The 24,614-nt window shown below is 51.3% G+C and overlaps 4 protein-coding genes across 9 annotated transcripts; 2 read left to right on the top strand and 2 right to left on the bottom strand.

Annotated features, from left to right (window-relative positions):
* Positions 1 to 1,764: 1,764 nt before the first annotated feature.
* Positions 1,765 to 10,906, top strand: LOC6494456 (mucin-5AC). Of its 5 annotated transcripts, XM_014907314.3 has the most exons (7): positions 1,766 to 2,351; positions 6,331 to 6,585; positions 7,012 to 8,248; positions 8,514 to 9,109; positions 9,165 to 10,084; positions 10,138 to 10,219; positions 10,282 to 10,906. In XM_014907314.3, exons 1-5 carry the CDS (start codon positions 2,264 to 2,266, stop codon positions 9,584 to 9,586), a joined length of 2,598 nt encoding a protein of 865 aa, XP_014762800.1. In that variant the 5' UTR covers positions 1,766 to 2,263; the 3' UTR covers positions 9,587 to 10,084; positions 10,138 to 10,219; positions 10,282 to 10,906. The 5 variants fall into 5 exon arrangements, with proteins under 5 accessions (XP_001960289.1, XP_014762800.1, XP_014762803.1 ...); XM_001960253.4 differs by having other exon boundaries at positions 1,765 to 2,351; positions 6,331 to 8,248; XM_014907317.3 differs by lacking the exon at positions 6,331 to 6,585.
* A 1,161-nt stretch (positions 10,907 to 12,067) lies between these two features.
* LOC6494457 (outer dynein arm-docking complex subunit 4) lies at positions 12,068 to 15,402 on the top strand. Of its 2 annotated transcripts, none has more exons than XM_014907320.3 (2): positions 12,068 to 12,997; positions 14,575 to 15,402. In XM_014907320.3, the coding sequence occupies exons 1-2, from the start codon at positions 12,869 to 12,871 to the stop codon at positions 15,253 to 15,255; spliced, it is 810 nt and encodes a 269-aa protein (XP_014762806.1). In that variant the 5' UTR covers positions 12,068 to 12,868; the 3' UTR covers positions 15,256 to 15,402. The 2 variants fall into 2 exon arrangements, with proteins under 2 accessions (XP_014762806.1, XP_001960286.1); XM_001960250.4 differs by lacking the exon at positions 12,068 to 12,997 and adding an exon at positions 13,034 to 14,489.
* Positions 15,403 to 15,586: 184 nt separating this feature from the next.
* LOC26514046 (synaptojanin-1) lies at positions 15,587 to 20,748 on the bottom strand. Its single transcript, XM_014908483.3, has 4 exons — positions 20,647 to 20,748; positions 18,465 to 20,051; positions 16,193 to 18,405; positions 15,587 to 16,138 (listed from the first exon to the last, which is right to left on the bottom strand). The coding sequence occupies exons 2-3, from the start codon at positions 19,926 to 19,928 to the stop codon at positions 16,207 to 16,209; spliced, it is 3,663 nt and encodes a 1,220-aa protein (XP_014763969.1). The 5' UTR covers positions 19,929 to 20,051; positions 20,647 to 20,748; the 3' UTR covers positions 15,587 to 16,138; positions 16,193 to 16,206.
* Positions 20,749 to 22,158: 1,410 nt separating this feature from the next.
* On the bottom strand, positions 22,159 to 24,483 carry LOC6496127 (ceramide glucosyltransferase). Its single transcript, XM_001960249.4, has one exon. The coding sequence runs from the start codon at positions 24,135 to 24,137 to the stop codon at positions 22,836 to 22,838; it is 1,302 nt and encodes a 433-aa protein (XP_001960285.1). The 5' UTR covers positions 24,138 to 24,483; the 3' UTR covers positions 22,159 to 22,835.
* Between the last annotated feature and the right edge of the window lie 131 nt (positions 24,484 to 24,614).

The following is a 24,614-nucleotide window of genomic DNA, read 5'->3' as shown; positions in this document are numbered from 1 at the left end:
GCCATTGTTGCGGCGTGAAAGAAACGAGACGAAATGTATAAAAACGTTTGTTTTCGTAATACAATTTTGATGGCTTCTTCGACGCCAGAGCCACCCATTGATGGGCTTTGTTTCAGCCGCAGCCCGGTCTCTTTGTGCGCCTCCCTAAGCGATTTGATTTATGAACTGGAGCTGGAGGAGCCCAGCTACCAGCCGAGAGCTACCGTTGGCCATTTGGCGGGATCGCCCATTTGGCAATGCCTTTGTTGTAATTGTAACAATAATAGCAGAAGGGGGGCAATCATTGACATCGCAGCGGAAGGGAGGGGCGTCCCCCAGCAGACCCATTATAACGCTAGGAAACTGGCTCTTTGATAGTCAAAAGCCAAATGCCGGCAAAAATGCTCAAATGCGGAACCAATAAGCTGACATAATTTCTTGTGATGGGCGAGAAATAAAAGTTTTGTTCGAACCAACTGGTAATTACATTCCAGAGACATCTCCGAGTTATGGTCACGGTTGGTCTGTCGTCGCGATCGTTAAGGGATTAGACTCAAGAGACTATGCAATGAGTCGAGAGATGATTACTCAAGGACGTCGTACTCGATGGCATCGAATATTAACCCGAAAATTCCTCGGAGCAGTCTCACAGATCGCTGACCGCTAACCGCTGACAGCTCCATGTGACAACTTGGCAAGTTGACAAGTTGGGGATGATCTAATCGCCGGATCGCCGACCGAAATGCCAAAAGTTCATCGATCACTGACACCGCAGCCTCACCGGAGCATCTTCATGGACCTCCTCCCCCAGAAAGTCAAAAAGTCTGATCGATCGGTTCTGACTCAGATCCGTCCGTCGATCTTTCAATGCAACAGAAGACAGGCTTGGAGTGTCAACACGAGGCGTTCAGAGTCTTCCGAAAATATATTCCGCAAACTGCTAATGAGATCTCGAAACGCGAACTCGAGAACTTGCCGGATAGGAACAGGATCTGGCGAATCTGTGACATATGAGCCGCATAACTTATGCATTGTTAGCATAATACTTGTCGAAAATCAAGCCAAACCTGTCAAAATAAACAAACCGAGCCGAGCACGTTCGCTTTCAATATGGATTTGAATTTTTGTGTGTTTAATTTATGCAAGAGTTGTGTCTATTCGGGGAGCCGCTTAGGCCGGCTATTGTCTTGTAAATTGGAGGGGAAAAGCAGGAATGTTAGTCGACTGTTACCTGAATGTTACGGATAACCCTCTGGGGGCTAAGGGGTCAGGTTGGAGACTTCTCTCCTTCGTTAGAGAAGTTTCTACGGAACCCTTGAGGTAAAAGGGTGCAACTGTCCTTCCCATCACAAGCCTCTATCTTGTCTTTCAATCTTTAATTGATATTTTGTGTTTTCAGCCGGCATCAGATAAGGCTTTTAGAGGGTTAAGAGCTGGATGCGATCAGGTGAAGCGGCTGACCTTGAACGGCATTGGCAATGCGTCAATGCGATGGGGACAGACCAGTATGCAAAAAAAGGTGAATTCCAGGGGCAATTATAGCAATTACTTTACTTTTTTTCCGGCGAGGGTGTACTGTAGCTTTCCCAAAACAAACCCAGAACCGGAGAGAGCGCGAAAGTGTCTGAACAATATTTTCTTACCTGCCAGGTTCAGCATTTCCTTTGCTTGTTTACCTGGGAGGCTGTCTCCGCTGCCGCTGACTTCTCTGCTGAGGCTGCTGAGCTGCCAGCGTGAGCAGCAGCGTCACCGCCAAGCCGCTGCCAAGTCGAGCTCCAAGCTGGGGAGCGTCGCCAAGTTTATTGAAAGCGCAGAACCCGTGAGCTTCGGACGTGTTTCGCTCGGCCGCATCTTTCTCTCCGTCCGCCTCCGACTTCGATCTCCGATCTCCGATCCCGCGAACCCGCGACATCGCGCCCCCCTCATCGCGCCGGACCAGCACCCTGCCCCTACCCCAGTGGATAATACAATATTTTGATGCCCCTGCCAGTTCGAATCGTGATATCGTGCGGCGTTTCGATTGAGAAAAGGCGGTGAAAATATTACACACTTTAGTTGTATTTGGCAAGAGGCTGTAGAGCTGCGCGCTGCGATTTTGTCATCGGCGCGATCATTGTTATTCTGCTCCTACGCGATAATTATTCCCAACTCGTCGCGGATCTTTGGGCAATGCCCAATTCTATATTTTTGATTGCGTGACAAATTCAAGAAACAGCCAGAAACAAAAACAAGCGCAAATAAATAAGCAGCTGAAGTAAACAAAAATACAAGCTCACCCACGAAAATGCAGATCGATTCGAAGCCGCGCAGGCGCAGTGGCTTAACCGTCATTACGCTGCTGCTGATCATCAAAGCCGTAGCTGGAAGGCCTGGTATAAGAAACTAAACACTAAAAAATTCAAAAGCCAAAAAAATTGCAATTACAATGGCGATTGCATTATCGGCGTCGCATTCAATTTGCACCAGCATGCGAGTCCGATATTTGATCTGCGATCTGCGACCAGCGATCTGCGATCTCTTTCGCTTTCTTTGTCTTTATCTCTTTCTATTGCGGTCTACCGTCTTAAATGTTATGTGTTATGTGTGCTTATTACGTGTTCGGAGCCCAAAGGGAAGCCCAAAGTTGCTGGTTCGAGCCTTTCACTCCAAAGACTCGAGATATAAATAATTTATGGAGAAACTAAAAATAGTATCTGTGATCGCAGTTCTTGAACCACAACTTCAGGCTTCCTGAGGGCCCAAATGTAACTAATTTTACGTTCTTACCCTGCCCCAACTAAGTCCAACCCCAGTCCCCTCCCTACCTGTCAAAATCTGTTAGAAATTCAGCACCATACTCACCCATTCACTCTGAAACGCACTCAACGCACCTGATCCTCACCTGCATTTGCATTCGCACTCACAGTGATCTTAGTCTGTGATCTTGACCCACATCGGCGGGGAGTCAAGTGGTATCCCCCCTGCTAATGGCACAGTCGGAAAAACTGGGGGATCTTTAGCCGGGTTTGGCAGAATATAGGAGTCTATGAAGGCCTTAGAGCTCATCCGTTTTTCAGAGTGTAGTATTGAATTTTCCCAGGGGCTGGCCCCAGGCCGCTGGCCAGTCCCGAGGGTAAATTAGTGCAATTAGCCTTCGCTGGTCAAGTGGCTCGTAACTGCCGCCTTAAGCTGTTGTTGTTTGACAAACACAACTGAAGTTGGCGGGGAATGGGGCGCAGATCATTAAGTTTCGGGCTGAAAGCGAAATAAGGTAGCCGCTGCAAAAACAAACATAAATGCGGTTCCCAAAGGCAAAGCCGTAAGAAAAACGAAACTCGAGAAGAGCCACAGCCGAAGAGGCCTCAAAGAAAAGCAAAAGCCCGTCGCAGTCTCCAGTCCCCAGTCCCCATAACTCCAAGTGGGGGTTACGTAAGCGGTCTGGCGGATAACGTGACTGGCAAGGCTTCGACAAAGTCGTCTTCTCGTCTTCTGGGACAATGCGATCAAAGGGTGGTGGTGGGGAAGCTAAACGACCTCCGGGACGAGCTCTCCTCCTCGCAGCTTCCTCCTCGACGGGGCTCCATGTAGTCTATAAATTAAGCGAGGTTTTTGTCAAGACGATCTGTTAACTAAGTTGTTTACACCAGCGAGAGGCATTGTTTTTGGGTCACGGGGCCACAAAACAAGAAGCCTCAAAAGGGGGGGAACAGCAAAAATAATAAAACTGAATAAAAGTGAAGAAAAACGAAGAATCTGTGAATGAAAAGCCCAGAAAACGGTGGAGCAATCACGACACGGGGCAAAGCCCATTTACCAACCACTAAGCTTAATTGGCCAATAACAATTATAGCGCAGACCTCATTAAAGGCGACCACTTAAGTCTATCTCCTTCGTAGATGTGGCCTGGACCTAATACGGATCCATTAGGCTTCGGCTGTTCGATTTTCGACAATCAATGAATCCAATCCATCACAATGAATGGACCCAAGCGTACGTGATAATTAACAGATTCGCATGGATCTGAAAAGCGGGGATTGCTTGATTTATGATCCGACTTCGGATCGGCGTTATTAAATCACAATGGGATATCAGCCCGTTGCGGTTATATGTATATAGATGAAGATATGAGCAGCGGTAATTTGATTTCGAAACTGATTTCAAAACGCTTGCAAATTCCTCAAAACGAAGCCGCCGCCGACAAAGGCGAACAAACAAATAGAACTCCACTTTGAAAGGGGCAGACATCCGTTCTAAACCATAAATATTTATGCATTTCTGGGCTTGTATACGAGAGTTGAAGCTTTGGCATTTGTGAGACATTTATGAGCTTATAATCATATTTCTTTTGGCGATTTCAAGTGCAATAAACACGCTCCAAGTATAATTTACAAGTTCGCCGTCGTTTTTGGCACATTTCGTTAGTCGGAGTGAGGCGTGGGCCGAGAGCCCAATAAGTCGATAACTCAAGGCCCGGAGATTAATAAAAATCCATTACAATTTTTTGCCGATGCCCGCGAAGGTTGGCCAAGCACAGAAACATGTCGAAAAATTAAGGAGAAGATGGTAAACAAACTGTAAAGTTGGCAAGTGCAAAATGTTTTTCGTCAGAAAAATCCCATTGTCTTTGTGGTGGGTGCAGATGATGTCGTGAAGCCGTCAATCAATTAAAAATTAAATTAAATAAACATAAACACCGATGGAGATGTAGAAGTCGATGGCGATGGGCGATGGTGATGGCGATGGCGATGGAGTTGGAGATGGCGTTAGAGACAAGCGAAATTAATTGGCCTGAACTTGAGCCGAGAGTCCGAGACGGAAGTGGGGGAATTTCAATTATTTTGGCATTATCCGAAATCACTAAAGAGAGGGGCCCCCAGCCGTGACTGGTATCTGGCCGGGCCATCTCACCATCATCCCCGCGGGGCATTCATATTTATGAGTTGCAGGCGAAAGTTCAGGGGCTTCCTGACCGGCCCAGCCCGTCGCGGAATGCAAATTAGGCGGCCGATTATGGCCATAGAATATGGAGATATGCACATGTGCTCGCCAGCCGGAACTGAAACTCGACTTGACTCGGCTAATTCGAAGCAACGCCCATCGCCATCGCCACCGCGGCTTAGTCACATTCTAGTTGGCCGGCGAGTGGCAGAAGTCGCATTTCCAGATATCCCCTGATTTAAATACCCATCGCATATAGCCCAGTGAGCCCCGGCCAAATTATTCAGTTATTCCGCTGTAAACAGGAATCGAGCCGCGGATCAAAAGCCACAAATCTGGAATCAGAAGCTGGCTGAGAATCTCTCACGTACTCTGCCATTATTAATTATTCGCACTCGGCACGAGCTTGGCGCAAATAACAAAATCGTTGCCAGTGCGATCATTAGCCATTAATTTGATTGTTGCTATTGTGATTGGGATCGAGATTGCGGTGGCCTGTCACATGGATTCCCCGACTCCCACAGAACAATGAGTGTCGCTGGTTGTGATAAACCCCACTCACTAATTGCAATATGCGTTTCACGACTGTAAGACAACCTAAGGTTAGCTGCCGGCTGACATTCGGGCTGGCATTGATAGAGGTTCGGAGTCTCCCCAAAAAATTCCAGGCTCTCTTTGGGTAAAGTTTTTAGTTTTCAGCCGTTTATTGGTATTTTTTGACCGAAACCCTGATCGAAGTATGCCACTTGCGTTAGTACTAGCCTGTAGGCCCTTTTGGCCGATTCCGTGGGGCGCCAGAAACGAAAGACTTAGGCAACGAACTTGACGGCCGCACACCTGTCACACCCACACAATCACCCCAAACACACGCTCATGCATTGACTAACCGCCCGGGTAGCTTTTAAATTGAATTTTATCTGGTGGCAGACCTTTGTGTAACTAACAGTAACCACACTACACACTGGCCGCACTCACAACATAACACAACACGAAAGTAATGGCAGCAGCAGCTGCGGCAGCATCCAACGACTCCCAACATCCGAGCAATGTATGGCCCATCTCAGTCAATGTCAATCAATCAGCCGCCGCCACCGCCACTGCTGCCGGGGCAGCCAAATTGCCCAAGAGCCGCCCACGGCTGCCTCATCTGTCACCCAGCTACCAGCATCTACTGCCACACTCCATACACTCGAGAAAAACAGTCGAAACACTTGTGTGGCATGGGAAAATGCAATCGAAGCTTTAGACTACTTTTGCCATCAAGCTGCATAGTATTTCGAGCCTGATCCGTCCGAGTGTCCATCCCATTAACTTCTTCACCTGCATCTTCCACTCTAATCTTCGACTGTCACTTCCGCTTCCACATGCCTTGCTTTCCGAGTGAATTCAAGAAGCTACAGCCAGAACATTCTGCTACCCTTCTGCTCCAAACAGATGTGCGGGAGTCGCCCTTCGCCCGCAACCTGCAGCCCCCGCTGCTGCAGCAGGACGAGTCCTTCAACGGCGGAGGATCGTCGGGCAGGGCGGTGGACAGCTACGGCAACCCCATCGACGCCCTGCGGCCCATTGACACGCCCGATGGGCGGAAGGTGGTCAGTGCGCAGGGCGTGCAGTTCGAGATACCCACCTACGCCTCGGGCATCACGGAGATCCGGCGCCCGGCCGATGATCTGCTGCCGCCGCACATTGGTGAGTTAGCCAACGACGGCAACGGTGCCCGCAACGGCACCAACGAGGGACCCCAAAAACAGAGACCAGGGACCGAAACGAGCACAGACACTCCACTGACACCGCTCACGAGTAGTTCTCCTAGCAGTAACCCTAGTAGTAGAAACAGCACCCGCAACGCACTAGCAGCACCTCCACCCATTGCACCCACTAATAACAAGCTGGCCAAGCGCGACTCGCAGGGCGGCCAGTTCCCCATTGCTCCACCCAGTAATCACCACGTCCCGCCCCCCTTTTCCCTGATCAAGTTGAATCCCTTCGAGAACGGCGATTCGCCCGTCACCCAAATCGGTTCCCGGCCCAAACACGCGCCCTGTCCTGCTCCCTCCCCCAACGCGAATTGCTCGAAATACTCAACTCCGAATCCGAATACTCCTCTCCAACCAGATGCCATCGCTGTGGGCCTGGAACCCAGCTCCGATCCGAACCCGAATCCGAGTCGGAACTCATACTCTGGCACAACATCAGCCTCTGCACACGCACAAATTCCAGCCACATCACTAACACCGCCCCTCCATGATCCATTACCCGACACAACGACGCATGCGGATGCGGATGCAGTTGTGGAGGTGGAGCAAGCCCACCTGGTGCCACTCGCCCAGCAACAGCGAGAGGAAAGCGTCCAGGATGTACAGCTGGTCAGTGGCTCGCTGCCGGACTACCTCAAGGAGCTTCAGCGCCAGGACGCCGACATTGATGGTCCTGTGCCCTGGAAGCCAGCCGAAGACGGAGCGCCACTGAGCGTGATTGCCTGGGATCTGCTGCCGCCGTATCCGGAGAAGGAACCGGCGATCATTACGCAGACGGAGCAACAGCCCGCCAAGCGTGTGCAGGGTATCGTCGATCCGGTAAGCCAGAACATACGGATCAGCCTGAGCAGCGGAAATGCCTTGAGTGCGGCGGAGCCTCAGCCACAAAGCCATCCGCCCGTGGAGCACGGCACCAATGCCCATGTGGGCAGCACCACGCCAAGCAACCCGGGACGTTTTCCCAACCGCCAACGCGGCACCGCCCACTACAGCACCACCCGAAGCAGCAGCACCACCCTGAGGCCAAGGACCACGACGACTACAACCCTGAGACCCACCACAACGACAACCACACCACGTCCCACCACGACTACTACGACGACCACAACTCCGAGGCCCACCACGAGGACCACAACTACGCGGCTCCCCACAACGAAGCCCACTAGAGCCACCACGACAACCACCGAGGATCCCTCCAGCTTTTACCGCCTGGAAAAGGCCGAGGAGTACGCCTACACACTGCCGCCGTGGCTCCAGGAGGTGACCGATCCGGATCTGGACGTGGCAGTCACCTTCGCAGTGCCCACCGACAACGATCAGTACAACCACACGCTGGCCAACGACCTGGAGCCGCCGTTCGAGCCATTCGTGGATCTGGGCAACATCCAGCTGACGCCTCCGCCCACGGCCGGACTCCCGACGAGCACGGCGGCGCCGACAACGACACCTTCTCCATCTCCATCGACCACCAAGAGCACCACTACAACCACCACCACAACAACCACCACCACTACCACTACCACCAGAAAACCAACCACTACAACGACGCAACGTCCCACTACGCTGCGAACCACTACCTCAAATGCACCCACAAGGTTCGTATCAAAACTATAAGGCAACAGGGGAGCTCTTGTTTAAACGCTTAAGAGTCGGCAAGCTGAGAGGTTCATAAATTGTTTAAAAGTTAAGGTTAGAACTATAGAGTTATCAAGTTCATATAGCAGACATGGCTCAATCATTTGAAATTTGAATAAATCCGAATCCTCTAGAGAGTATTGGCGATTCTCGAAACGTTGAAACAAGATTCCAGTTAGATCGTGTGGCTTATAGTTTTGAAACAAACCTACCTCCCTCGCACAGCACTCAACCATCGCCACCGCCAGCTAAACTGATCACAACCACCCAACATGCAGATTCGCCGCAGCCGGAGAACGCAGTCGGAGCGTCCTCCACTCCGAGCCCCGTGGAAGCCAACCCCTTCGATTCGGCAACGATTCCAGCCTGGCTGCGGGACTTTGACTATCCGGACGTGGGTCCCGGCGTTCCCTTTAACCCAGACAACTTTGGATCCGGATCAGGAGCAAGCAGTACTCGCTCTCCCCCAACCCCGCCTCCCACAACCATCTCCTCCTTCTCCCACTCCTCAGCTTTTCCATCCAAAGTCACGCTTCCGCTTCCAGGCAGCAGCGAGGAGCCGCCGCTAGTGCTGGTGCCGCCCGCCGATCACCCGGAAGCCAGTCCAGAGTCCGGCCCACCTCTACTGACCAACTCTGTCACGCCTTTTGCAGCCCGTCTGGATCCCCAGTCTACCATCGGTTCGCCCAACGCCAGTCCCAACTCCATCGGCGGAGAGCAGTTCCCGCCCTTCGGCACCGCCGGCGGCAAGGTGGAGTACACTAAGAGCGACGAGGGCAAGGTCATCAGTACTCCGGTGGCCGGCAGTAACCAGCGCAAACGTGAGTCCATCCGACTATCTGTTGATCCTGATAACCATTCTGATTTAATTCGCAGCCGAGAGTGCCACGCCCCCCAGCAGCAGCAGCAGTAATAGTGGAAAGTATACAGGCGGATTCGGAGCTCCGCCCGGCCTTCTGAAGCCGCATTCCGCCTCGAACTCCAACGCCGTCTCAGCCTCGAGCTCCCAAACGGACATATACGTGGCCGGAAACCAGCACGAATTTAGCCAAGTGTCGAAGGCCAATAAGGCGCGGCCTACTGTCAATCCGGGCCGCTACACGGGAGGATTCGGTGCGCCAACCGGCGTACTCTCCCCCCAAGCGGAGCCCCGCCCTTTCCAACACCATTCCGTGCAACAGCCGCAGCATAATCTTCAGGCGGCGGCCACGGAGCAGAGGCGGGAACAGAGTCGCTTCGGTGGGCCTCCGGGCATCCTGGTGCCCTTCGACAACGTGCAACGCACCGGGGGGCAGTAGCCGGAGTAGCAGGAAGGAAAGTCCTGCCGATGCAGTAGTAGTTGCCCGCAAGCACTTAAATTATTTGTAGCCCACGTACATGTACCTTTTGCCAAAATACTTATCCAATAAACCGCCTCAGAAGTACCTAATTGTTGCACTTACTCCATTAGGGTGGGCGATCGTAGTTAGCCACTAATTAGACTTCGGGCCATCCCACTCGATTCCAGGCATTTTGTGTTTGGCTCTACACTTGAACTCTTTAAGTCTCTCGGATTTTGTTTATATTTATTATAATTATTGGTTATAATTGTTGACATGTGCAGGTCCTGTGATTGTACGCCCGAGAGGTGCACCATGGCCTACTCTTACATCTGCATCTGTGTTGGATTCTTCTTCGTCTTAATGGCAGCCGTTGATGTACTTACGGGTGGATTTCCGATACAGTACCTCTTTGTGCCCATATTGGGCCTCTCCTACATGCTTGCTGGAATTTTAATGCAAGTGGGCATGAATAAGGTAACTAATAATATCTATAAGCTAATAATACCTACTAACTATATTAAGTACAGAAAAATAAATCAACTTTTGTGATTGGAAAAGTTCTCAGCTACTTTCTGCCAATAGCCTTCATTCTTCTGATAGTATTTCTAGGTAAGTGAAGTTTAGGTTTAGTGAAAGATTACACTTTAATGTATATATTTTTCTCCACCCAGTAATTCATTTAATATTCATATTTCACTTGTGCAAGTATAAGAAAGAAGTGTTTTAGTATTTGACTAAGAAAACTCCATCATCCACTTTCATAAATAGTTTTTCATTCATAACCTATTTCAAGACGTAATATTTTTAAATCGCTAAAGTGTATATGTCTAGAGTGCATATAATGGATTTAATTGCTTCTAGAATGGTTCCAGAATGGCTCCAAGTTATTCGACAATTTTCAAGATCGAGGTCGGCCAGTAACTTTACCTTTCCGTCAAATGTCTACTTCCCCCTACCGACTTTATATAAAGTATAAGTCTCAGTCTAAATTACATACATTGTTTGAAAATGTGCGATAAAAATCCTCCACCAGAAACATGGACACTCATTTACTCCATAATATGCATTGTCCTTGGCGTTATCCTGAGTGTAGTCTTCATTTATTTTGGACTTGAAGAACAGGAGAAGGTCGATAATCTAAAGCCATTCATGGAAATTGCCTACGCAGTTGGCTACAATCCCTACGAGAAGCAGTACAGAAAGTCACGGGCGATAGCAGCGGTCTGCTTCGCAGGATTTGTATGTGCCGTCTTTTATCTATTCGCTGGAATATTTATGCTGATAGGGATGAAGATTGTAAGTGCCTCAAAAGATCAATGAACCTTCTTTTTAGTCTTTGGATTACAGAAAAACAAAGTGCTTTTTATGATAGGAAAAGTGCTGAGCTACTTTCTACCCATACTCTCATGTCCGGCCGTCGTCCTGCTTGGTAGGTTTTGCTTTCATTTGGTTACCTCTACATAGAATCAATCACTTCTTTACCAATCCAGTTGTTCATATAATATGCATCCTTCAAATTTGTAAATATGCGAAACGTATGTAAGCAGCGGCGGCAACACTTTCACTCATGGTGCTGGTGGACAGTAAATTAGGGTAAGTCGTAGCTGCAAATGTTATCATTCATAATTTTGGAGTCATATCTAAAGATGAAGTGCTCAGGTGCAGATTGATAAAGAATCGATCTACAAATCTTTTGAGGTATTTCGCTCAGGGATCGGATAATTATTGGCCAAGATATAGTTATCGATGTGGGCCCCCATTAAAAACCCTTATAGTTCATCAACCGATTATATAAATTATGTCATTTTCCGCATTTTTAGGTATTTGTTCAGGTGTACGTGCAACTGGGTGGATAAATTGATTAGTTTCGGAGCAATGGCATGCAGATTATGGGAACTCCTGGGCCCAACAGGTGGGTGACTGCTTAAGCTTGGAGCGGAGTCGATTAGGATCCAGAGGTCGTGTCTGGCAAATTGGAGTAGTCGTAAACGCGAAACGGCATTAAGGCCTGACATCCCTCCTCCTCCGATGTCTCGGGGGGCAACTTGAGCAAATGCAAATATCATAATTCTCAACGGCTGTCGCTGGCAGACGGGGTGGGAGAGGAATAGGCCACAAATGGCAGCCCCACCTCCCGACATGGATATGGATATGGAAAGTCGGAGCTGGAGCCAGAGCCAGAGCTAGAGCCGGAGCCGGATCCACGGAGGCCACCGTTACGAGGGCAGGAAAAATAAAATTGTTTCGGCACGCCACCGCGAAGGTTGCCAGTTGCCGCTCGAAATGATTCTGGTGCACGCAAGACCAGGAACAAGAGCGGACCCACCTCCTGAACCTCCCCCCGAGCCTGCTCCACCTTTACGACCTGCTCAAACATCAAGCTTATTTATTTACTCTAAAAACAATACCGGAAAATTAATAGCAATTTGCTAGGTTCATAAATTTGTCGAAATAAATGTCCTTAACTGGGGAACCCGCTTCACGAAATGGAAATGTTGCTGGATAGTGCATGGGGGGTGGATGTTACATGTTACATGTTAGATGTTAGAAGGTATAAGGTGGGGGCGGTTCTTCGAAATGAGTTTCACCTGGCGCATATCGATTGCCCGACTGCAGACCCCTTGGCTTTGGCCTTTCCTTATCATCCTGGCCCGGATGCGTGACTCCCGGTTCCCACAGGAGTTTAATTTTGATGGCTCCAATTAAGTGCGTGTAAATGCGGTCTGCCCGCCCCTTTCCAGGACCCATCGAAAGTAACTACACCTGGAGAAACTTATACGTTGCGATTTTGATTTACCAAATTTTGATCAGAAACTAGGAACTAGGATATTGCGGAACCAGTCCTTTAGGAGCTTCAATGTATGGATCAAGACATAGGGCATTTTCTCTGCGTGTCCATAAGGGTTTGCCGCGTTATTAATGCAACTTTATTGAAGTTTATTGCTGCTTGTCAGCGCATTCAGGCTGCGGCGGTACAAAGTAAAGAAAACTAAGTGGTGACTGCCTGCCTGGACGGGTGGGACCAGCCTGCCTGGGGGTGGTGCCGGATGGTGCTGGATGGCTCAAAATCGAGTCCAAGTCGGAACAAATGCCAAGCGAAGGCAGACAATTCAGTTGGCCAACGGCAAGCACCGCGAACAGACGTCGAACTTTTATGGCGGCGCGGTGGAGAGGCCCGAGCCCCGCCAAGGGGACAAATCGGAAGTGATATTCGATAAGTGACAGAATCCGAAAACCTAGATCCGTACAATATCCAGAATGCCGCGCAAGAAGCCCAAGGTGGATACTCTCGAGGAGATCGAGACCAGCATCAAGCTGCTCTGCGATCAGTCCAACAACCACATGAAAGTCCGGGCGTACGAGAAGGCTCTGTTTGGCTATAATCAGGTGGGTTTCCAAAACCAAAGAGGATTTTAAAACATTGGTGACTCCTAATTATAAGTAGGACCTATTAGAGTGTCTGTTACTAAAAAAAACTATGAACTAATCATAAAATTAAACAATAAGCAACATTAATATCAACTTATAATATGTAGAGCTATGTAATAGTTAAATATTCTATATTTTTCCTGAAATTTGATTCTTTATTATTTAATTCTTAGTTTTAATTCTTATAGAAATTAATTCTTAGTTTTAAAATGGATGCAGGAGTAAAAAGATTCTATGGTTGCATAAATATTTCAAACTACAACGTTGCTCCACCTAGCGTGGGTTGGTAGTACTCGAGTTTTATCCTGGAAACGGTTATCCTGTCTCACAAAAAGCTCACGAAAAGCTCTAGCTTAAGCTTATCACAGTTTTGAAGTCATCAGCAGGTCGAAAAAGTTTGGAAGTCCTAGATCCTGTTTATACAGCAACGGTTGCAATAACAAAACTTCTCAGGGACGGCTCTAAGGTGTTAGCAGTTTCTTTAAAGATGAAAAATAATTAAAAATAACTATAATTATTTAAAATTAATATATTAAGATATTAGGAGTTTGGGAATATTTTTTACAGGCCTTGTCTTTATGAGTACCTTTTAGTCCCTAATCCTAAATAGTTAGAAGAGAACCATAGACCATACATCCGTAGGTTGAATATGGAAACTGATCTAATAGACTCCAAGTCCAAGCCCAAGGTCATGACCCACATCGAGGCCAACACGCTTGGCGTTCGGCCAAAGCACCTGACACCTGATAGCTGATACCTGGCTCCTGGCACCTCGCACATGGTTGTTTGTATCGATTTCTAAGCCATTTCAGTCCGCCAGTTTCCTGGCAACAGAAAGGATTGCACAAATCAATAGGTTTCAGCTCCGGTCAGTTGGCTTTCCATACCGAGGATGTCGAACGTTCTAAACACGATCCTTGCCGTGGACAAGGAGCAGGAGCTGCTGCAGAGCTTTATCCGCACCGGGGCTGCGGCGGAGGAGGAGTCGCTCGAAGAGGGCAATCGCCGGTCCAAGGGTCGTTCCCACAAGACGCCCATCTGGGAGCGGCGGGACTCCACGGAGCGTGGTGGGCGCGGCAAGGACGGCAAGAGTGGGGGCGGGGCGGATGACGGAGCCGGAGGAGGAGCCGGCGGCGACGGTGGAGGCGGCAAGCGGGGCAACCGCATAGAGGCCGAGCTGCGGGCCGCCCGGAAACGGATAGAGGAGCAGATAGCCAAGAAGAAGAAGCCCAAGGAGAACTTTGTGGACTTCTACACCGACAAGGATCGGGCGGCGGCCGTCAGTGCCGGAGCCTTCGACATCAAGCAGAGTCTGCAGATCAAGCAGAAGCAGGATCGGAACGAGGCACTGCTCATTCCGGACGAGGCTGACATCAGTTCGGTGATCGCTCTGGGTCTGAAGGAGATCAAGAACGCCAATCCGGAGAACGCGATTCATTTTTTCTGCAAGGTTCTTAGATCATTAAGAGTTCACATTCTATAGAAAGGATTCATCTCCTGAATGGAAAACTAATACTTGTTCTTTCCTTTTCCAGGCCTTGGAACTGAATGCCACGGACATCAATGCCTTGATCTCACGGAGCAAGTGCTACCTGTTGTTGGGAGAAGCCTCCAAGGCTCTCCAGGATGCGGAGACCGCACTGGGCGAGGAGAAGAACAACATCCGAGCCATCTACCAAAAGGCCGAGTCCCTCTACTATCTCGGGCAGTTCGAGCAGAGCCTCATGTTCTTCCACCGGGGACTCCGTGCCCGTCCGGAGCTGGCCTCCTTCCGTCTGGGCGTCCAAAAGACCCAGGAGGCCATTGAGAATACCATTGGGACGAAGCCTGCCCCGGTGGCGGGGGCAGCCTCTGCCTCTGGACAGAAGAGCGGCAAGACACGGCGACCTGAGGAGGACACACCGAAATCCCAGGCTGTTCCGGTCGCCGGCAGCAGTGCCAGGACTCGCCAAAAGCCCAGTCGAGCGGACCTGGAGCGCCGCAACGCACGGAAGCTGCTGGGAGAGCTCTGCGTGGACAAGGAGTACCTGGAGAAGCTGCTGCTCCACCCGGATCTGGTGCGGGCCGACACCCACACCGAGAGCATATCCACCTACGCCCGCGAGGCCGTCGAGTTCCTCAACAAGAGGCAGGAGTTCTGGCGCCAGCAGAGGCCCTGCACGGCGTTGCCCAACCACAAGAATCTGCCCCAGGATGCTCTGCCCAAGTGGTTCTAAAGCGGCAGGATAGCCCTAGAGCCCCAGGGGCCCTCTTCCATGCACACCTGTTGATGTTTTCCTGAAAAGCTAATAAACTGTTGCCCCCAAAATCATATCCTTCCGCTGCAGTTGCTAGCGCTCGGAATGGTTTTTATTTGAGTTGTACGCTAATTGTTTTTATTCGATTTGGGTTTGGATTCGGAGTATTCCTTAGAGTATTTTTAACGCTTTTAAACAGAGCAATGCGGTTCTCAATTTGATTGATATATGTATGTAGTTTGGTAGTTGGGAAACACAAAGGAAGGATGCTGGGGAGCAGGAGCCTCGACTCGACCGATTACAACGATGATTTCAACAGCGGGGATAAATACATATAGTTTAATTTATAATTTTACATTAACAATGGATATATATTATGCATATGCCTGCGGGCGTGTATTTGTTCGTATCGGGTTGCGGGATCCGGGATCTGCTGAGTTGCTGAGTTGCTGCCTCGCCACTACAACGTTCATTGTGTTATTGCATAATTTGACTAGTACGACTATAATTCATTTAAACATTAGTTTATGCAAAGTAGAGTTTAATACTTTATCGCCTCCGTGGCTCCGTCCACGACATATCCGGAGAAGTTGAGTACGTGTGGTGCCAGCATTCAGGACGAACAGGATTCAGAACCAATTCGACGCAAGTGATCGGTTTACTTCCCAATTTTCCTTTTGATTACAACTATAAACTCGCGAAACAAACGATATAAGGTAATACCCTATAGTAACATAGATTCCATCTAGAGTGCAGATATTGCCGGGGAGGGACCCTTCCTCCACGAGGTGCCCAATATATTCGAGTATATTTAACATTAAATACAGCGATTCGGAATGCAATCGGCGTGCAGGTTAGCGAGCTGCAAAGGAGAGGGGTTAGTTAGCTGCTCTGGAATGACCTTCACCCCACTCACCCTCATGTGCGTGCTCAGTTGTTGGCCGGTCTCGTTGGCAGCGGCGGAGCATTGCCGCTTCTATTTGGTATCGGTGGCGGGCCCCGCCGGTTTGGTAGCGGTGGCGGGGGGCCCATGGGCGGCGCTCCCCCCATCACGGGCGGCGGCCCAGCCGGAGGCGGATGCCGTGGGGCCGGCACGTCCTCCTGAATCTCCTCGTAGATGTTGCTGGCCGTCTCGTACGCGATGTCATTGACTGCCGGAGACACCACCTGCCGTGTTGGCGTCGAAACAGGAGTAGCCTGTTGGCGAGGGGGCGTCGGTGGCCCAGATAGGACAGCTCCTGGCGGGGCAGCTGCTGTGGGCGAAGCCTTGCCCGAAGAAGAGGCCGATGAGCTGGCGGACACTGGCTCTGTGGGAGATTGCGACTTGGAGGAGGGAGTGGGCGTGGGAGCGGGTGTTTCCATTGCCGGCGGACGCGGGGGAGCCGCCTGTTGCGGCTGCAGAGGTGCCTGCATTTGGGGCTGCGGCGGCATCGGTGGCTTTGCCGGCTTGGGCACAATACTAATGACGCCGGCGTGGGGCAAGTGGCGTGGCGAGTTCTTTGGCGACATGGGCATCGGAGGGCGAGCTGGCGGACGTGACGGCGGCTGCTTGGGTCGCTGCGGCACTTCCGGCGTGAGGGCCTGCAATAGTTGGGCGTGCTCTGAGGGATTGGCGCACAGCGGAATAGTGTTCGTGGTGCAGAGCTCGATCTCACTGTCCACCAAGTGCTGCCAGTCGCTGGACTTGAGCTCCAGTATCAGCTCCAGGCCGCAGACCAGGATGCTTCGCTTGGCAGCCGCGTTTAGGGCCGATTCTCCGTCGCGGAAGGTCACCCACATGGTGTCCTCCACATAGCGCACCAGGGTGACCTCGCCCATCTTCGACAGCTCGGCAATGAGGGCCGACATGACGTTCTCATCGTAGATCGTGGGCCCATCCTCTTCTCCGCCCGACGACTCCATCACGTGCACTACAATGGTCGAGTCGGGAGGTCCCAGGTCGCGGATCACCTGCTCGAAAACTACCCGACGGCGCTGCTGATCGATCTCCATGATCTCCGCATCGATGATTGCGATGACGGGCCTGTGATCGCTCTGCTTCAACTCCGAGCGGCCGTAGTGAATCAGCTTGCCGGGATTCCACGCGCTGGCGGCGAAGTCTCCCTCGGCCAGGGCCTTCCGCCGTCGCCAGAGCACACGGTCCGTCCAGGCCGGAGCCCGCTGTTTCTCCGACGTGTCGTAGTCGTCGCTGAACAAATCGTACTTGTATGTGGGATCGAAACCGATCTCGCCCTCGAGAAACTCGCCGAAGACGTTGCCCGCCTCCTGCTCCTTGCGCAGTTGATCCGACTCCAGAACAGTGGTGAGATCTCCCGCGCGGATGCATTCCTTCAGCTCGTCCTTGTCCATGTCGATGCGGTAGTTGAAGTCCCCACACCAGAAGACCCAGTCGTGGGACTTCAGGGTCCGACCCATCGGAAAGGCTAGCTTCCGGGTGATCTCAGCGTAGTCTGCGTTCCGCTCCGCCACCTGCGACTGCCCGGCAGCGAAATGGGCGCACACGAAGCACATGGAAGTTCCATGCAGGACGAACCGTATGGCACAGGCACCCTTGTTGCCCGTGGCGCCACCGAGGCCGGTCTTTACACAGTCAATGGCCACGTCCCGGATGTGCGGTGCGTGCTCCGGACGCACATAGATGTAGAGGCAGACGCCCACCAGCTGCTGGTAGGTGAGCAGGACGTAGTCATTGTCCCGCGAGATCGTCTTCTGCAGCTCCTCGGCCCACAGCTTGGCATTGTCCGTACTGGCGGCCATGATATTCGAGGCATTCAGGTCCACTATCTCCTCGAAGCCAATGGCGTAGATGTCCACGGGGTGATCGGCGTTCTCCGACGGGTTGTTCACGTCCACAAGGGCCTTGGAACGGGCGAGGGCATGGCAGTCTAGCAGCCAGTCGGCCAGTGAGTCCTTGAACACGATGCTGCGGAAGTGCTTGCCGCCGTTTACATTGTAAGTGCCTACGGCCACCCGGGCCATCTTGGGACGCACGTACTCCGTGTACCGCCGGCACAGCTCCCTCAAGACGGTAGTGGGCGCGTGCAGCATATTCGAGGGCAGCAGGATGCGGGCCCGATCTGCCAGTTCGGAGCTGAGAGTAGAGCCCACCAGCAGGACGTCAATGGCTTCCTGTAGGCGGTTTCAGGCATTACAAAATGGACATAAAATATCGAAGCTATACCGCTTACCTGCTTGGAATTGTCGAGGAGATTATTTTGAATGGTCCTCGCTGCTGATCTGGCGCCATCCATCAGCTTTGACCCGCCCTGGATGGCTCCTGTTCCGGCGTATATCTTGCTCACCTCGTTGCCGTTGTTGATCCACATCTGGCGAAAGATCTCCTCGAAGCGCGAGATGTTCTGCTGCTTGCCGCCCATCTTCATGGCCTCCACCTGCAGGCCCAGAGTGTCCAGTCCGAGGTAAGTCTGCACGCAGTTGGTCCTGTCCAGGCAGTCCAGACAGTTGGTGCGCACCACTCCGAACTGCTCGCGCAGCACCTGGCCGTTTGCCGAATGGAAGACACCATAGTTGGCACCGCACGCCACAATGCGCTCCTTGAGCTTGGCCAGAGCCGAGAAGTTTCCGCCCCGGCACTCCTGGTGATAGTCAAAGACCACATGCGGCACGTCCTTGTGGGCCGACATGCCGTGGTGGCGCTGGAACTCATTGCTCAGCATGGCCTCGCCCTCCTTGCTCCCAATCATCGAGCTGCCCAGCAGGTTCACAATGGTCTGGTAACCATAGCGCTGCCTCATCATGCTCATGTGGCGGTCGAAAGCGGCGGCGGAGGTCTCGAATCCCCGCGACAGCTTCACCTTGTGCGAACCAACCTGGACGCCGGGCTGTTCCCAGAAGAGCGGCACTGACCCGCGGGTCTGCACATAGCTGGTCACTTCGCCGTCCACATAGATCACTTGCTCCGTCTCCACGAAGTTGGCCACATAGCCCTCGTCGTTGGTGCCGCGCACATTGAACCGCGTGCCGGCCCGCTCGCAGCTCAGCCGGGAAATTATAGCGGCGCGAGCCTGTTTGGCGCCGATGTAGACGGTTCGCACCTCCACGAAGCCGCACATGGCCTGCAACAGCCACGACTGGCAGTCTATCCCGAAGCGCATCAGGTGGATGTGCATCATGCGGTTCCAGAAGAAGCGGTTGTCCGTCTCCGATGTCTGGTGACGCCGTTGGGCGCACAGCGTTATGTCGAACCGGGGGCTTGGGACGCCGGATGCCGCGCCCGAAGCACTGGGATTGGTGTGGGCGAAGTAGAACGTCCCGGAGTTGAGCAGCTTGCGCACCTCGCTGATTTTGTCCTCGTTCGGGGCGGCATTCTGCAGGGAGACGAACGTGGTTTGGGTGATGCGGAAGATCTCGACGTCGCCGATCTTGCCCATGGACACGCAGCCGGTAACCAGGACCAGGAAGAGCACTGTGCTCTCGCCGGCGTTCAGCTGCAGAGCTCCCAGGCAGCCGTAGGCGTCGCACACCTTGGTGTACTGCTTCCGGATGACGTCCGTCTCCTGCTGCGTGAGCAGTGCCACCGCGTGCGACTCGAACAGGATGCTGTCGCTCTTGTTCCGGTGCTCCAGGAGCACGCTGTGCGGCGAGGGAGCTATGGATTTCTCCAGCACTCGGATCACCTTGGACATGGCCATCTTGGGGGTCACTGGTTCTCGGTTTCACTGGCTTGGAGTCTCTAGTTCTGTAATTGGTAGCGGGGGTTCCTCTGATGGCTGCGACTCAAGTGGCTTTGGGGCTGCTTCGCGAGGCTAAGACATCTGTTGGAACGAAAAGGGGGAGTCATCAATGAGGGGAGGATACTCTGAAAGCTGATAGGGCTTTGTGAAAAGTGTACAAGCTAATGCACTTTTAGAACAAGCTTCCCGTACTTCAACAATAAAGATTAGATTATACAACCCCTACATGTAATCCTCCAACAAAGTTAAGCCATAGCTTCTGTGTTCTACGGTTTTCAAAGGCACTTGGAGACAAAATTTTAAAAATTCAGCGAAATACGAAACCTGGAAACTTTACACCGATCTGGCGGAACACTTGGCCGCGAATTATCATGAAACTCTTGAGGGGGCTGCTGAAAATCAATAAACAACTGCGGAACATAAACAAACCGACGGGCCAAAGAATTTTTCCAATATTTCCGCCTCCCACTCAAGTTCACGTACACCAGTGCCCCACTGATAAACACTATGGGTTTTGTATGGATTTTTCACATGCAGCTGAGCGTGGGAAAAACACTCAAAATCTCGACCAGAACAATCGGAGCCTAGCGCACACACTTATTCCAGGTTTTCCCAAAGTTCCCATTGCCAGAAAGCGTTCCGAAAGTAATTTTAGTGCACTTTTATTGCCCAATACCTTTGTTTGAAATTTTATTGCAAATTTTTGCGGAGAGCTTTGCTAGTGGTGTGCCCAAAAAAGCTTAGCGATGAAAGGCCAGCACTCTTGGTCTATCGGCGCCAACTGCGAGTTATCGATACATTTTTGATGGTCTAAATTTGAATTGCTGTTCAAAAGAAACCAAAAACAAATCGAGTGCATTGGCTGGTCTCGAAGATTAGGGTACTTGAAGATAATAAGGGGACAGTACAATGCCCGCCAATGGCGTCAATTGCGGCAATAGTGAAATGTTTGTCGTCTAAAAGAATGGAGAGAAAGAAAGTGGTATCTGAAACACCGGAAAGAGATAGGGACTTGCCGAGATTTCTTCGCGGGGTCGCTCCGTCTCCCCCTTTCCAAGGTCGGTGGGTGGGCGCTTCTCACGTGCCCCCCATTTAAACTCCTCCATGATTGATTAGATAGCCGCAGGTTAATTGCCGACATTGGGGGAGTACGTTCCATATACATAATCTGAAAACAGAAAAACCTAAATGGCAAATCACTGACGATCCGCCGTGACTCACCCAGTTCGTGTTATCAGGAACCCCGAGACCCATTATACATTTGCATTACACACCAAGTAGACAGAACGCTGATTATGTTTTCGTTGTCTTTATTACTCGAGGAGAATAGTGACTAGCTCTTAGTTTTGTTCGGAATTTTCAATAGCCATTTATCATAACATTTCTCAACACAATTCGATTTAAGTTTCTAAACGAATTCGCACTTTATCTAATCAACTAACTTAAAACTTGAATGGAACGCAGTGATAAGGGTTCTTAGATTTGCATAATTCCCACCTGCCACAGATAGGGCGACGGCGACGGCGATGGGTGTTTTCTCTCCGGAATGGGTGTTTAGATTCCGGAAAAGTTTACCGCTCCCCCCAGAAATCACGTCATTCGGTTTAATTGCCGCATCCACCCATTTAGGAGGTGCTATATTATCGGCAGTCGCTTTATAGTGGCTCTCCGCCAGTTTGCATACATGTACCCGCCCATGTTCGTTAATTCTTAATTACTTAATTCATAAGCCTAAGGCGTCGGCCAGTGGCCTTCGTCCGACTGCAGCCCCCACGGCCAGTGATATGGCATGTCCTATCTATAGTTGCTTTATTTATAATTGTTTGTTTTGCTGGCATTCGTCCGATAAGCTCCTCCCTTTGGAGCGAAGAGTCGAGTCTTTTCCACCAGGCAGCGTTTCATCTCTCCAGCCGAGTAATGAGATTCCCCTTTGACCCAACAAATATTTCCCCCGAAATAGTTCCCGTCCCAGACCCGGCAGATCGTTAGAAGAGCCGCGGGCGAAGTATACTGGAAAGTGCGATAATTATTACGCTACGAAGCGAGTGCGCGTGGCGTGACTCAGGCAAACATTTTCCAGCAACTTGGTCAAATCCCCCACTGACTCATCTGGAGGACCTGATAACCGATCTGTGATACTGTCCACACAAAGAACACAAGCAAGTTCGAGTCTAAACGTTCGTCATTCTTCGATTTGATCTGATTTATTCAATGGCATTCCCCTTCGGAGCTTATAGCTTATGTACAGAGGCTGTGGCAAAAGTTAAACACAAAAATTCAACTAAAACTAGGCATAAAGTATAGTAGGGCTTAGGCGATAACAATACAACTACGGGTGCTTGGCCAAAAATAAATAATTACAATTCAATAAAGCAACAACTGAAGCGAGGGTGAACTTACTCGAACATAGGGCTAACTAGCAGAGCATTCTCGTCTGTACAGGCTGGCTAAAAAAAAAATACACGTATATGTGCATGTGATATAATATATACACAAAGCGCTCTTAACCAGTTTCCACGAAGCCACCAAACTGTGCCTGGCTGGGCCGCTGGGCGCTGTGCCGCCGCTCTTCTCACACAGCTATCCGTCTCGATCTCCCGTCCCGTCCATCGCGATCTCTAAACCGATCTAATCAGTGTCTATAATCTAATCTAGGTCTGTCCCCCCGCCACCACGCCTCTCTCGTCCAGTTGATTCAGTTCCAGGCGGAGTGGAGGATGTGCATCCGCTCTTTGTACAGCAGTCTAAGTCTAGGCTTACGTAGTGACTAAGGTTCAGGCTAATAATACTACTCCAGACTCCTGCCGCCTGCCGACGAGTGGCTATCGCTCACAAGTACAAAATAACAAACTTAACTAGTTGCTGCTACGAGACCAGCAGTCGCTGCTTGGTAGTGGCTTCCAGTGATCCCTCGTCCGATCCGCCCGGTCCGCCGGATCCCTCCGATAACGTTGGCGCCGGTGGTGGCGCCTCGGGGGTGGCGGCGTTGCTCAGTTCGTAGGCGATGCCGCCCCAGTGCAGCTTGTAGGTGCGTGTGCGCCAGCGGATCGCCGGGTTCCACAGGGCGTGCAGAAACAAGTAGGGTCCGGTCAGCTCCCGGAAGAGCCATCCCACGACGAATTCGAACTTGTGGAACGGCATCGAGCCGTGCTGCACGATGGAGAGCAGGAGCCAGTCGGACAAGAACCAGCAGAGCACGTGTACAAGGTAGAACACCACCGGGTCCCAGCTGAAGAGCAGCGAGGCAGACCATGCGGCCAGGGCCCCAAGGATCATGCACTCTGAGAGTGGTTCCAGCAGGATGGTGGTGGGCACCATTGCAACGCGCAGCTTGGCCCAGCGGATGAGGCGTGCCTGGAAGCTGCCGATGTCGCAGAGGCCACTGTTCTGCAGCGCTGGTTGGTTCGATATGCGCATCTTCCAGCCCAGCCGGGTCACTTCGCGGGCAATGAAGAAGTCCTCCGCCAGGTAGCAGCCGAACGCCTTCAGTCCCCCCAGCTGATCGATCACCGATTTCCGCAGGAGGCAGGACATGCCCGTGTGGCAGTTAATGCCCAGCACGTCCGCCGACAGATAGATTCTGCTCTGCACCGTTCCGAAGAACACCTTCTCGAAGGTGGCCGCGAATCCATCACGGTCGCAGGTGAAGGGCATCTGGTGGACGAGTGCGTGCTTCTCGGACATGTTCTGAACCATGTCGAGCAGAGTGTCATCCTTCATCTTGATGCCGCTATCCGAGATCATCACGAAGTCGTACTTGGCAGCCATGTATCCAGGATGAATGTTGTTGATTTTGGGGTTCACACCCACATCTGACCCGCCCACGAAGAGGGCGGCATCCACCAGAGGGTACTTGGCCAGCAGCCGTTCCACCAGCTGAATGGCAGGGTCCTCCTTGTCCTCAACGCAGAATAGCAGCTCGTAGACGGGGTAGTCCATGGCGAAGAATGTCTCCAGGTTGTGCTGCAGGTTGGGATCCACGCCCATTAGTGGCTTCAGGATCGAGACACCGGGAAGAGGCTGGGCCTCCGTGGGCAGTTTGCAGGACTTCTTGTGCAGCTTGTAGCGGCCATAGCAGATGGCTATCACATGGACCATCCAAGTGCCCAACCAGAAAATCATGAAGAACGCCGCGAAGCCGTACAGAGGCGCAGGTAGGTGAGACATTGTGTGTTCGCGGGTGTGGGTGCGGCTGCGGGTGCGGGTGGCGTATGTGTCCAGGTGTCTGTGTTTTCGCGAGAGGGGTTCGGGCTCAAATCCCAGTCCAAATCCAATCCCTGTGCGTGTATGGGTGCAATTCACGCCCGCATTTGCGTTTGCATTGGCTGCGGTTTAAGCAGAGGCTGCGGTTTGCCAGATCGCCTCTTCGGGTAGCACGTAGCACAGCGATCGGTCCGTACGTTCAGTCTGATCCGCGCGACTTACACATTTTGCAGACTTCGCGTCGCGTTCGGTTCCTAAATAAAATTGCAATAAAGGCGGCAGTGTTGCATAGGGTTGCAGATACGGAAGTAGAAAGGTGCTAAAAATGGCCACGGAACTGATAGTGGATTGCCGACGCTTTGAAGCACTGGAGGAAAGCTTTTTTTTGTTTAACTTAAAATTTAAAAACAATTTAATACTAAATATTAACAAAATTTTACT

Source organism: Drosophila ananassae, chromosome 3L (genome assembly GCF_017639315.1).
Source record: "Drosophila ananassae strain 14024-0371.13 chromosome 3L, ASM1763931v2, whole genome shotgun sequence".
Lineage (NCBI taxonomy): Eukaryota > Metazoa > Arthropoda > Insecta > Diptera > Drosophilidae > Drosophila > Drosophila ananassae.
The sequence above is the reverse complement of the archived record's forward strand: the minus strand, read 5'-3'. Positions and strand labels throughout refer to the sequence as shown.

What these genes read in the sequence shown, in the direction of transcription:
- LOC6494456 (XM_001960253.4), top strand. Translation starts at nt 2,264, where the DNA reads ATGCAGATCGATTCGAAGCCGCGCAGGCGCAGTGGCTTAACCGTCATT. An exon ending in AGCCGTAGCTGGAAGGCCTG is followed by an intron (nt 2,352 to 6,330) that starts GTATAAGAAACT and finishes TGCTCCAAACAG; the next exon opens with ATGTGCGGGAGTCGCCCTTC. An exon ending in CGGCAGTAACCAGCGCAAAC is followed by an intron (nt 9,110 to 9,164) that starts GTGAGTCCATCC and finishes TTTAATTCGCAG; the next exon opens with CCGAGAGTGCCACGCCCCCC.
- LOC6494457 (XM_001960250.4), top strand. Translation starts at nt 13,932, where the DNA reads ATGTCGAACGTTCTAAACACGATCCTTGCCGTGGACAAGGAGCAGGAG. An exon ending in CGATTCATTTTTTCTGCAAG is followed by an intron (nt 14,490 to 14,574) that starts GTTCTTAGATCA and finishes TTCCTTTTCCAG; the next exon opens with GCCTTGGAACTGAATGCCAC.
- LOC26514046 (XM_014908483.3), bottom strand. Translation starts at nt 19,928, where the DNA reads ATGGCCATGTCCAAGGTGATCCGAGTGCTGGAGAAATCCATAGCTCCC. An exon ending in TCCTCGACAATTCCAAGCAG is followed by an intron (nt 18,406 to 18,464) that starts GTAAGCGGTATA and finishes AACCGCCTACAG; the next exon opens with GAAGCCATTGACGTCCTGCT.
- LOC6496127 (XM_001960249.4), bottom strand. Translation starts at nt 24,137, where the DNA reads ATGTCTCACCTACCTGCGCCTCTGTACGGCTTCGCGGCGTTCTTCATG.